A 12,235-nucleotide genomic window follows, 5' to 3' on the forward strand; every position below is an offset into this window, starting at 1 on the left:
GGCCCACCTGTCCCTGGAATAGGTCCCCCAAGAGAGACTTAGGCCAGAAAACATTCCAACACCCCTAAGTCCATATGAAAAATACTTTGAAAATCAGAACAGACCACAAAGGGACCATGTAAGTGGTACATTTTTAGGGGGAAGCCCACGGGCCGCTGTCTGAAAAATACACCCAGCAACTAGAACATTGAGTGTCTGTTCAAAAATGATTTTCATCATCCTTAGAACATACATCAGAGGTAGGGACAAATGTTGGGTTTTCCTCGAGCTGTGTAAGATCCTTAAAATAGCTTCGGCACCTGGCTGGCTCCCATGAAGCTCCGAGGGATGAGGAGTCACCCACCTTCCCTGGCCACCTCCTACCATTCTTCAGCTTTCGACAGACCACCAAAATGGAGCTCGCGGTCCTTCGGGTGGGTGGACTGTCTCCTAGTCTAGCTGATCCGTTTGAAGACCTAACTCAGGGGTCACCCCGTTTGTCATGTGTTATAGGGTTGAGATCAGCAACAGATGCCCTTCTCCGGGAACCCTCCGTGAATGATATTAGGAGGGTGAGTGCCTGGAGGAGGGCCTTCTCTGCGGTGGCACCCCATCTATGGAATGCGCTCCCCAGAGAGGTCCGCCTGGCGCCGTCATTATTTGTTTTTCGGCGCCAGGCTAAGACCTTTTTATTTAAAACTTATTTTAATGGTTAAATTATTTGTATTTATAGGATTTTAAATTTTTAGCCGAGATGTACCGGAGGTTTTTAAATTAATTTTTTATTGTTATATTGTTATTTATTTATGTATTTTGTTTCTGTTGTGAGCCGCCCTGTGGCTTCGTTGCAATGGGGGCGGCATAAAAATGTTTTAAATAATAAATAAATAAATAGTAGGTTGTGTGAAGAAGTCCTTCCTTTTGTCCAGCCCACATTTACCTATCGTTGGCTTCATCTACTGATAGTCCAAGTGCTATCATGGATGAGATGTGGAAAATGTCTTCTTGGCATACTTTCTGACCTCCCTCTGCCATGTTCTCCACACAAGGTCTTCTGATTCAGCTGCTTTATGACCAACCCTGGTCGTAAAAGTGATCCCCTTCCACCAGAAGGAAAAGTTATTCTTAAGGCCAACCAAGCTGGCACTGAAGTTACCTTGACAGCCTTGGAAGGTAACGTCAACGCTACCTTCTTCTTCCTTTCTTGGGAAGGAGAAACCGAAGAAACCAGCCCGGCACCGATCACATGACACTCCTTCCACGCCCGGATGGCAGGCACATTGCCCCGTGAGCAGGTGACAGAGGTTGTGTTGGGCTCCCACTGGGTGGCATTGACAGCTGGGGGAAGAAAGAGAGAGGGAAGATATTGGCTGTGCTGGAAGTATGGCTTATTGCATTGTCTGAACCCAGCTGAGATGGCAAACCATGGTGAACAACCCACAGTTTAAAGCCTAACTAACAACAATGGGTTCTTTCCATGGGTTGTTTATTGCACAGCTAGATCTGATGTGCAACCAACATTGAAGGGTTCGGTATGGGCAGAGCGTGGGTTGTTCAGTGGTGGGCTATCATTTATCTGATTCCAGATCCTTCTCTTGGTGCACCTCCTTGGCTTAGGACATGAGCGGTAGAGCTGAGTATCCACTCCAGTTTTAAGTCTGGACTTTTAAAGGAGCTACCCAAGTGGCCAAACCTGCTTGGGGGGTGCAGTTCAGCACTATCAGATGACTGCTATAACTTCCCCACCAAAATCTGGAGGCCAGGGCAAGTGTATTTATTAACATATTACAAGCTTTTCTAACCTGTCCACTACTAGCATCTCGGCACGACTTACAAAAAACAAGTAGAATAAAACAAACAACCGCAGCATCCGACAATTGATTACTAAAGTCTCAGTTAAGATCAATAAAACATTAAAGTAATGGGAAAATAAAAAGGGGGTTGCCTGACACCCAAAAGAACAGAACGTCGGTGCCAGGTGTACAGACAGGGGTCCTGGTAGGCAGCATGTGGGAGGTGCTTTTGGGCCCCTTCCCTTGTGTCGCTTCTCTCCAGTGCTTCTTACCTTTGGCAGCCTCTTCCTGGCTGCAGGTCGAAGTAGCCCTCTTGGCAGCGGCTGCAGTCCCGGCCCGTCACATTTGGGAGGCAGACGCATTGACCGGAAATGCCGTGGCACGTGTCCGGCCCCTGGGCAGAGCCTCCAGCATCGCACTTGCAGGCTGAGAAGCAAGCGAGGGAAAGAGAAAGAAAAACGATCTGCCCTGGAAAAGCTCCACTGAACTCCCAGCAGACTGGGAGTATCCCCCAGATTCTTGCTCCATAATCCAAGGGGCTAGAAACTTGCTTTCTGCTTAAAGCAGAAAGCGGTGAGTGTCTGGGGTGGTTTGACACTCGGATGGTTGAAACTGATGGACTTTGGAGAACGGCTGGTTAAGGATGACAGGAAGAGGGGCTGAGCTGGTCTCTTCCTCCACAGAGGGGGAATCCGCCTGTCCTGCCACGGGTCACAAAGACAAGCTTTGGGGAAGGTGCACGTGGCAAACTGACACATGTGCATGTCAGGAATGTGGCGGATGCGTGTGCCTTGCTCTGCTCATGGGCAGGAGCTGGTCACCAGCACCGCTCATCCTTGCCTTGCTCTTCTGCCCCTTGGCAACTGCTTGTCCCCCTGCCTTCAGCTCTGGCCCTGGAGGCCGAGGGGGAGTGGGAGAGGCCAGGGGCTGCTTTCATGTCGAATCTCCGCCACCAGGCAAGCCAGAAGTAGCCCCGACGCAGAAGACAAGGAGCAAGAGCAGCTGGTGACAAGGGGGCTGCACCTGGCGTGCCCTGGGGGGCATGAGATCTTTCTGCCCTGGGGGGCAACATTTGTGTCCCCTCCTGAGCCTCCAAAGAGGAGGGGAAGAGAGCTACCTCCCGGGCAGATTGCATGCAGCAACTCTTACTGAAGCCCTGCTAGAATGAGCAAGAATGGTGGGGCGGAGCCACCCCAGGTGCTGGGGTTGGGTGTCCATTGCTAGGTGCGCAATCCTCTTTAAACAGTTTCAGTTCGTGGTCTTGAGGAGGGAGACACTGGGAGGAGGCCCATGGGTCTGGGGGCTCGCACAGGAAGGGCTGTGGGAAGCGTGCCGGGGCCTCCACGGCGGGGTCGGAGCTGGGAGCTCCGTACTCACGTGCGCACTTTGCCGCAGGGTCGGCAGCTAATGGATTCCCGTAGAAGCCCTCCTGGCACTTCTCGCAGCGGTCGCCTGAGGTGTGGTACAGGCAGCGCAGACACCGGCCTGAAACGGGGTCACAGTTGCCCACGGAGTTGAGGTCCACGTTGTTGTTGCATTCACAGGGTCTGCAAAGCCGGTCCGGTCCATTGCGTCCGAGGGGGTCCCCGAAAAAGCCATCATCACACAGCTCACAGAGTCGCCCTGGAGCAGGCCAGTCCATGGAATTAATGAATGGAATTAAGGAATGAATGGAATTAATGCTTGCAGAATAATCCCACCAGGTGGGACCCAACTTTGAGGAGCCAGCAAGCAGTGTTTTCCAAAAGACTTTGCTTTCTGCCCTCCATGCATACATTACCACAGCTAAAAGAGGTTTGGTAGGTTTTTGAGGCAGAAAAGCTGGCCAAACCTGTTTGATTGGAGGTGAAAGTGGACCATGACAAATATTAACTGAGATAAAAACCCTGTTTGTTGTGGTCATACAAGACAGCAGCCCCTTTGCCCCAATTAATCCAGCCCTGAGTCAATATTATTCTATGCTCGTGTTTGGTATTATGTTCCTTCCCCTCTAGAAGGAAAACTCCCAATTCTTTCCCCATCCCCATACGTAGACCCAAATTTGAAATTCAAGGACAATTTGCAAAGGTGACACAAGCAAAACGTTGTTATCCATTTCATTATTCAAGGGTGAAAATAAACCTGTAGTTTCATTTGGGCAAAAGAAGGAGTGACAGAAGAAAACATTGCAAGAAAAGAAAGGAATGTTTCAAATTCTTGCTCCATAATGAAAAGGGCTAGAAACTTGCTTTTCTACTTAAAGCGGAAAGTAGCGAGCGTTTCTAGACATTACATAGCACCCTACCCTGGTGCTGGCCACTCACTCATACCCATTACAGACAGGACTGCATAGGTGGATGAAAAGGAATGCTGATTTTTTTTCAGTTTGCGGTCAAAATCTTAATTTGCAAATACTTCGGGAGGTCATATTGCAGCCATGCATGGGGGCCAAGGTAAAAAGAGGTGGGCTAGATACAAAAAACAGCAGCCTATTTGAGAGGCAGTCTGGTGTAGTGGTTAAGCACACCAGCCTGGGACTCAGGTGACCTGGATTCTAGTTCCCACTCAGCCATGGAACCAACCCTCAGCCCAACCTACCTTATAGGATTGTTGTTGTGGGGATAAGACTGATAGTAGGAAGAAAATAATGATGTCACCCAGTTTGAGTTCTTTAAAAGAAAAAAGGTGGGATATAAATCGAACAAGTAAATAGACAGATCCTTATTTCCAGCAATTAAGCCTAGGAGAGGCATTTCAGCCTCTTAGAAGGGAACAAAAACTAGGAAATCATAAGACAATTTGTGGCTGGGGACAAGGCATGGCTATTGAGAGAAAATCTGAACAAAGGATTTGGCTCCCTGGCCAGAGCTGAAAGATTAAGGGGGAGAAATGCAGTGTTCTGTTGTATCCTGATATTCAAATAATTTTTTTCTCTACCTCAGCTATGAGAAGTGTTTCCGCAGCCTGGGGAGCTGCAGACACTGCAAAATCCATTTGGTATGCATTTTATAAACTGACTTTCTGTTGTCAACTCCCTGATGAAACCAGATTTTGTGCAATACATTCCTACCTCACGGGGCTGTTGTGAGGATAAAATGGAGAAAAGGAGTAGCATTGCGTAAGCTAGCCTCGGGAAGGAAAGGATTTTTAATCAACATTTGTGCAACTTTGTGGCTGCACAAATTTGCACTCCTGAAAATGTGCAAATTTGCCTCAGAGACAGAAACCATCTTAAAGTACATATCTTAATGCTTTCGCCTACAGGGAAAAGGTACATTGTGAGGTGGCTTTTAATTTTTTTACTATTGAATTTCACTCAAATGAATTTCTCTGTGGGGCTTGGGAGAAGCCAGGCTGCTGTGGAATTCGCAGGTGGATGCTCAGAAATGCCAGGTTGCAGATATTGCTGCTCTCCCAGAGCTGCACCCACCTCTCTGCCCCGGGGGGCACTGCGTGCAGACCACCTCCCCGCTCTCAGGCATGGCCGTGCAAGGGGACTGCCCGGGACAAGGGCACGGCTTGCAGTCGTCCGGGCGGCCTATGAAGGGGCTGCCATAGAAGCCAGCAATGCATCGCTCACAGGAGGCTCCCTCGGTGTGGTCCAGGCATCGGCAGAGGCCTGCCGAGAGAGAAGAAACAGAAGCTGACCAAAAGCACAGCAGCCGAGAACAAGCGGCTCTCAAAAGCCTTCCTTATGGGCCAGTGACAACCACCAGACGTGAGGGCGGCCATTTTGAGGTGGCCATTTTGAGCTGGCCCTGTGCTCCATCGCAGGCCAACTTGCTCTTCTGGAATGGAAGCCACTGAGAAATTACTGGAGACCATATTATAATCAGGAATAATGCTTTAATTTCTATACCGCTCCACAGCCAAAGCCCCGAGCCATTCACAACCAACTCTAAAATTTTATGCCTCAGATACAGAGGATGAGATACGTAGAACCACAATAACACAAATCTTAGACCATTGAAATTGTTCTAAGCCGTTTCAAGAAGGATATTAGGCACGCTAAAGAGAAATGTCCAGTCAAATGGCATGAAATGCATGGGAGGCTTAGCCTAGCATTGAGAAGCTGACAGCACCAGTGCTGGGTGGGCCTTGATGGGGACAGCACCGGGAAGGCCCTGCTGCTCATTGTCATCCGCTAAGCCTCTGTTGGAGGTAGAACTGAGGAAGGCCTCAGATGTTCAATGTGGTGTCTGGCTAGAATGGAGCACAAAGGGAAAAACAGGTCAAGCCAAACACTTGTTCCCCACAAGTTAATCATATGATATCCTTGAGCTGATTTATATATGACAAGGGGGCGAGCTCCACATGTGAAGAGAGCCAGTGAGGTCTGGTGGTTAAGAGCGCAGGCCTGGGGCTCAGGTGACTTGCGTTCGAGTCCCCGCTCAGCCATGGAGCCAACTAGGTGACTTTGGGCCAATAACAGACCCTCAGCTCAGCCTCCCTCACAGGGTTTTTGTTGTGGGGATAGGACTGAGAGCAGAATGATGCAAGCCGCTTGGTGTTCTGTGTAAAAATGGCAGCAGGGTATAAATCTAAGAAGTAAGTCCAACCATCAAGTCATGAGGTAACTTGCCAAGAATTAGGGCAGCCATATGAGAGACATTAACCCTTTGATTCACCCCATGGAGCTTCTGTCATGCGCAAGGTCTTCAGCCTTAGCTGCAGCCAGAGACGAGCCTCTTCCAGCACCAGGGAGCCCAAATACCTCCCCCCAGAGATACTCTCAACAGGCTGGGCCTCCATGAATCTGTCTGGTGAGAAAGGAGGAGTGACAGGAGCAGCTGTGGACCGTCTTGAGCATGAGGTGAAAGTCTCCAAGTCGCATGGCAGAATCCCCCAAGAGGGTCCTTTGCCTGCGCCCCACTGAAATGGCGCGGTGGGCAAAACAGCCTCCCGTGGCCCTCCTGAAATGCCTTCCGTCTTGGATAAAGCCCTCATCCATCCCACAGAACCACATTGCATGGCTCTCTGCAAAAGATCAATGCATAAAACTTACAGGATTCCCACAATTTCAAGCCAAGCGGGCCCCCAGGCCTCCTCAAACGAACCGCGGCTTCAAAAGGCCCTTTTGCTGCACTGGCTTTGGGCACGCATAAAATGCTTTTAGTGTGAAATCAATTCTGAGCTGGAGGAAAATTAGCAACACATTTCTGTAAGCTGTTAGAAGTGATGTGTCACTTCTAAACACAATTGTGGTTGACTCAAGATTCATTTTTGAAATGGTTAAGTCGTAAGAAAACACTGTGGGCGAGGTGCAGAACAAATAGTGCGACAGAACTAGCACGGGAACGTTAAAATCCCAATCGGAACCTCAAGCTTATATAGCACAGTGAGCGTTTGAAGAGCTTCGCCTTCACAATGGTAAGCCAATGTGATGGGCCCATTTTTCAGATGTGGACACTGAGAAAGTTGTGGCTTGGCAAAGGTTGCTTCAGAGGGAATACCTGAAGTGACTGCACAGCCTGGACTACAAGTTCATGCCCTTGTTTGCAAACAGAGGATGGGAGAAGGGGATGCAATTCCATCTCTCAGCAGCCCAGCTGGAAATGCAGCCTGTGTTGTTTTGCCCAGGAGATGAGTGGTACAAGATGTACCAAGAGAGTCACGGGAAAAGCCTGGGCACGGTGGATGTGGGGGTGAGGGGAAAGAGATGGAAAATCAAATTACTAGGAAGTGCCTCTTTCCAAGGGGTGCAAAGGCTTGATTAGTGGAAAAAATAGCCGAGAGATCAAAGCCTGAAATTGTATCCAGGGTTTATGCAAAAGCAGAAAGGAAGACCAGACATTCTGGAATTCCACCCTTAAAAGACCCTTTTGGGATGGGGGTGGGGAAAAAAGCCTGCAGAAATCTTGCCATTTTCCATTTGGCGAGGAAAAAAAGCAGCTTGTTAAGAACATTCCTTTTTAAAAAAGCTTTCACCACCTCAGTTATTTCTCAGAAAACAACCCAGATGTTATATTGGTAGAGTTAGGCTCTGATTAGGATGCTTGGGGTGTGTGTAGAAGGGGGATACAGCAGCCCTCCTAGTCTGTCCGTCCAAATTACACTGCCTGCGCCAAAGCCATATCCTGGTTATGGAAGACACCTAGTGACTAAAGATGGTACTGCAGGCTCCAAGTAGAGAGAGACTTCTTATTTACGTATGCATTTAAAACTTTTCTATACCGTCCTCTACGAAATAGTCTTAGGACAGTCTTACAATAACACCAAGTGAAGCAGAGCATCAATTCTGTACAATAAAACCCCGATTAAAATAACAATCTAAACCTTAAATGCTGGGAAAATAAAAAGGTTTTGGCCTGGCACCAAAAAGAGTAAAGTGTCGGTGCCAGGCAAACCTCTCTGGGGAGTGTATTCCATAGTCAGGGTGCCACCACAGAGAAGGCCCTTCTCTGGGTAGCCACCTTCCTGATCTCCTTCAAGGAGGGCTCATGAAAAAGGACCTCCAACCCAGATCTTAAGGGGTGGGCAGGCACATAGGGAAGGTGGCGCTCCTTCAAGTATCATGTTCTTAAGCCTAATTTATTTAAATGAATTTAAATTAGTTAATGCACTGAAATCAAGTAGTCCTGTAGTCCTACAATTCATCAGCATTTGCCAGCCACCACCACTGGAAAAAGCATTTTCTTTTGCAAATACTACCCTGTTTGCCCTGCTCTAAAAAAGTCACTGGAAAAGCTGTTTTTAGAACTGAATTCAAACTGCAAGGTCCACACATATTGTAATAAACAGTGAGTAAGGAATGACAATCCCCCAATAAATGTCGTACATGGAAAAACTCAAGAGCCAGTGGGACATAATGATTAGGAGTGTTGGTCTGAGACTGGCTAGGGACCAGGAAAGGGAGAAACTGGGAGGAAAGGAATTGGAGAAAAAGTGCAGAGCTCAAAGCTGGAAAATGCATGAGTTGCTTCCCACTCTGCTTAGATTTCTGTTTGAGCAAACCTTTCCCCTCTGTGCTTTCTCCACATCTGTTTCCTTCCACTCGCACCTGTTTACCTTGCCGTTTCTCACCTTTCCTAGCCTCTTGCTTCTTAGTACTTGTTTGCCTTGCGTGGTTTCCTTTTCCTTCCTAAAAACTGTTCAGCAAGTAGGATCAGGAAGGAGAACTCTGTACTCTAACATTTCCACTTAAAGTTATTTTTGAAGGCGGGTAGGAAGTGAAGGCAGCAGAGACCCACAAGATAATGCATTTTAAAAGTGGACTGAATTCCGCTCGTCTCCATAACCATGGGTGTGCCCAGTTTGTTTCTACCAGATTCAGTGGCGACCATCCTTAACTGGGACACTGGCCAAGGGTGATGAAAGTAGTAATAAGAAAGTACTGAATAAGTGCCGTATTTTTCGCTCTATAAGACGCACCTGACCATAAGACGCACCTAGTTTTTAGGGGAGGGATCCATGGAAAACTTCCTGATAATCACAGGCACATTCCCCATCACTTTCCCATGGGCTTCATTAAAAGACGGGTTGCCATTTGAAAACACACACCGACTTGTGATTAACAGCTCTCACCTGCACCGGAGGAGGGGGGCGGAGCAGGGCGTGCCGAGCGTGGCAGCAGGTCTTCCCGGGTGGTGGAGGTGAGCGGTCCGTCTCTCCGTCTAGCCGGTGGGTTAAAGCCCGCAGCTCCTCCTCCTCCGCACCTCTCCCCCTGAGCGGCACAGCTCTCACCTGTGCCGGGGGGGGGGGGGGGGCAAGCAGGACGTGCCGAGCGCGTGCCGGCCAGGTGGTGCCACGTGGTGCAGGCGGCCAGCAGCGTCCCGGGCATTGGGCACACAGACATTCGCTCTATAAGATGCAGAGACATTTCCCCTTTTCAGGGGGAAAAAAGTGCATCTTATAGAGTGAAAAATACGGTAATACTTATTCAAGCAGCTTCAGAAGCAAAGGTTGAATCAGAAAAGTGAGAGTCTGGGGCCAGCAAAGACATGGCAGGACAAGAAGGAAAGTCAGGAAGAGGTGAAGCTCAAGGTACTGTGGAACCAGGAAGACACTCCAAGCCCAGACCTTAAGTAACTACCACAAAAACTCCTCTTGGGGTAGTGCTACTGACCAGCATCCCTGGCTCCCAACTGGTCTGTGCAATTGCCCTTGCCCTAATCCTGCAAGCACTTACAGGTCTGATGCGAATCCTGTGAATACTTACAGAGTAAGCTAGGTTGCCCACACTTTCGAGATAAGGAGACATGAAGCAGAGACCAAGCAAGTGAGGTGGTACTGACCTGTGTCAGGGTCACAGCTGCCATGCTGGTTGCAGGTGCAGGGGACACAGCTGGTCAAGGGCCCCCCCAAGGGGGCCTCCCGCTTGAAGCCAGGGGCACATGACTCACAGAACTGCCCCACATACCCTTGGGGGCAAATGCATTCTTCTACCCACAGGGCAGGTGGGGAAAGGCCTGGAAGAGCAGATGTGAGTCGGACCTCCTTTAAGGAAATTCTGCCTGCAGAAAGGAAGAGAAATTCAGGGGAATGAGTCCTTGAGCTTGATTAAAAGCAGCACTGCTTGAGGAAATTCTTTGCAACTTTAGCTGTGAACTGTTGTGATCTGGACAGAGATGCAGATGTGGACATAAATTATCCATTGGGATTTGTCCTTTGCAAATTTCCCAATGTAGTTCTGAGCTTTAAAAAAAGACATCTAAAGGCATTATAAAGCATTTTCTAATGCATTAAAACCAACAAACCCCACGTTTAAGGAGAGAAGCCATTTCTTAAAAAGAAAATCACATTTGAATTTGTGCAGAAGCAGGATAGAACAGACTCTGCCTATGTGACACAAACAGCAATAGATTGATTTACCCTTCCTGAAAACACAAGAAGTACAAAAGGCCTTACAAATTTCTGCTTAAAGCTCTTCCTGCCACGATCGAAACCACATGAGAGGCATTTCAACCTATCCAAAATGATTTACAGGCTGCCTTTAAGGCAACAAACAAGATTAAAACCACACAATGTAGATGCAATAAAGACAGGAAATCCAGGAAAGCATGTTTCAGTGCCACCTCTTAGAAGGCAGGGAAACTACCCACTGGTCCACAACAGGGGAAAGGCAGCAGTCCCAAAGAAAGGCTGTGGGGCCGCCTAGTCAACTACAACAGGGTGGAATTGCTCTCCAGAACCAAGGACCTTCCTCTTTGCAACAGCCTCTTCACAGTGGCTTCTTTGGTTCTGCATACTTTTGAGATAGATGCTACCTTATGCCCCCTTACAGTGTCTGAAGCCCTGTCAGGTTTGGACAGTTATAGGGTGAAGAAGTATGCTTTTGCAATGCACTTTACTCTCCCTCCCCCCGTGTAGATTTAGGGTGGGGGTAGGTCCATCTCGGGAACCCTACTGTAGGAACGGCAGGTTTGGGATATAGGCAGCAGGTGTCTCTACCTGGAGCACCAAGACTGAGGTGTTGGAGAGATGCAAAAGGGCTAGAGATAAAGATGAAGGCCAGAACCAGCATGGGCCAAATGTCATCAGAGTATACCAATGCCAGCAACAAAGGCAGAGTAAGGAACAAATGAGGACCACCTGCCTAGCAAGGGGAGCCAGGACCAAAGCCAAGACTAGGCTGGGAACACAGCACAAACATCCCTTTGCTGTGACCAAGCTGAGCCGCAGAAAAACCTCGTGTAGAGCCCCCCAGAGCTCCTGGCTGCCTTGCGTGATTGCAGGGCTCCAGTCCTTGCAAGGGCTTACAGGTCTGATCCTGGCCCCGCAGGCACTTACTTATTGCATTGCGCACTTGCAGGCTGAACCAGGCTGCTCTTCACCACCATGTCACTAGGGGGAGCCATGCCGGGCTTCAGCTCTTGCCAGTAGGGGGCCAGTCTGGGACTCCTGCAAGGATGGATTTGGCCCCTGGGCTCTAGGCAGGGATAGACAGAGGCTGCAAAGTCCACTCTGTCCACACGTCCCAGACGGGCTGGCGCCTTCATCAGCTTGTTCCTGGAACTGGATTTTGTTCAAATGCATTTGGACACTTTTGTGCAATTTTGTGGTTGCGTAAATCTGCACCCCTGAAAATGCACAAATCTCCCAGTGCATATTGAACTACAATGGCCATCACAGTATTTGCAGGATCCGTCCCAGGCCCTGCAGGCAGCTCAACTGGGAGCCCTGGGGGAAGAGCTATACAAGAGCCAGGTCTGCTTGCTAGCAGCTTCTTTTGTAGCACAGGTTGTTCTTCTAACTGCAATGTGGTTCAGTTCTCGTCTTATTCTCCCTGGGTCTGTATTCTGCCTTACTACATTGTTTCAGCAACAGAGGCCTGCCTCACTTTCTGTGCCTTCCACAACTCCTGAGTCCGGCGTGCTTTGCCCTGCTTGAGGTGCCCCCTTCTCTGTCCTATGTGTCTTCCTGGTCCTTGATCTTCAGCTTTCTTGTACCCCAGCCCTTGTTTGGTTCTCAGTCCTGGTTCCTGATCTTGCTCTGGTTCTTGACTGTGGCCCTGCCCTGCCCTGCCCTGGGAGCATCGCCTTGGT

General features: G+C 49.0%; 1 protein-coding gene across 1 annotated transcript in view; it reads right to left on the reverse strand.

Moving 5' to 3' along the window:
• LAMC3 (laminin subunit gamma 3) overlaps positions 1–12,235 on the reverse strand; it is a 52,034-nt gene that overhangs the window by 14,041 nt on the left and 25,758 nt on the right. The window contains exons 11-15 of the mRNA XM_044439711.1: positions 9,986–10,204; positions 5,182–5,370; positions 3,150–3,395; positions 2,045–2,198; positions 1,136–1,317 (exon numbers count right to left, since the gene is read on the reverse strand). Of these exons, the coding sequence (XP_044295646.1) occupies positions 1,136–1,317; positions 2,045–2,198; positions 3,150–3,395; positions 5,182–5,370; positions 9,986–10,204 (990 nt within the window). The remainder of the gene's footprint in view (positions 1–1,135; positions 1,318–2,044; positions 2,199–3,149; positions 3,396–5,181; positions 5,371–9,985; positions 10,205–12,235) is intronic.

This window comes from Varanus komodoensis, unplaced genomic scaffold (assembly GCF_004798865.1).
Source record: "Varanus komodoensis strain SLA01 unplaced genomic scaffold, ASM479886v1 scaffold36, whole genome shotgun sequence".
NCBI lineage: Eukaryota > Metazoa > Chordata > Lepidosauria > Squamata > Varanidae > Varanus > Varanus komodoensis.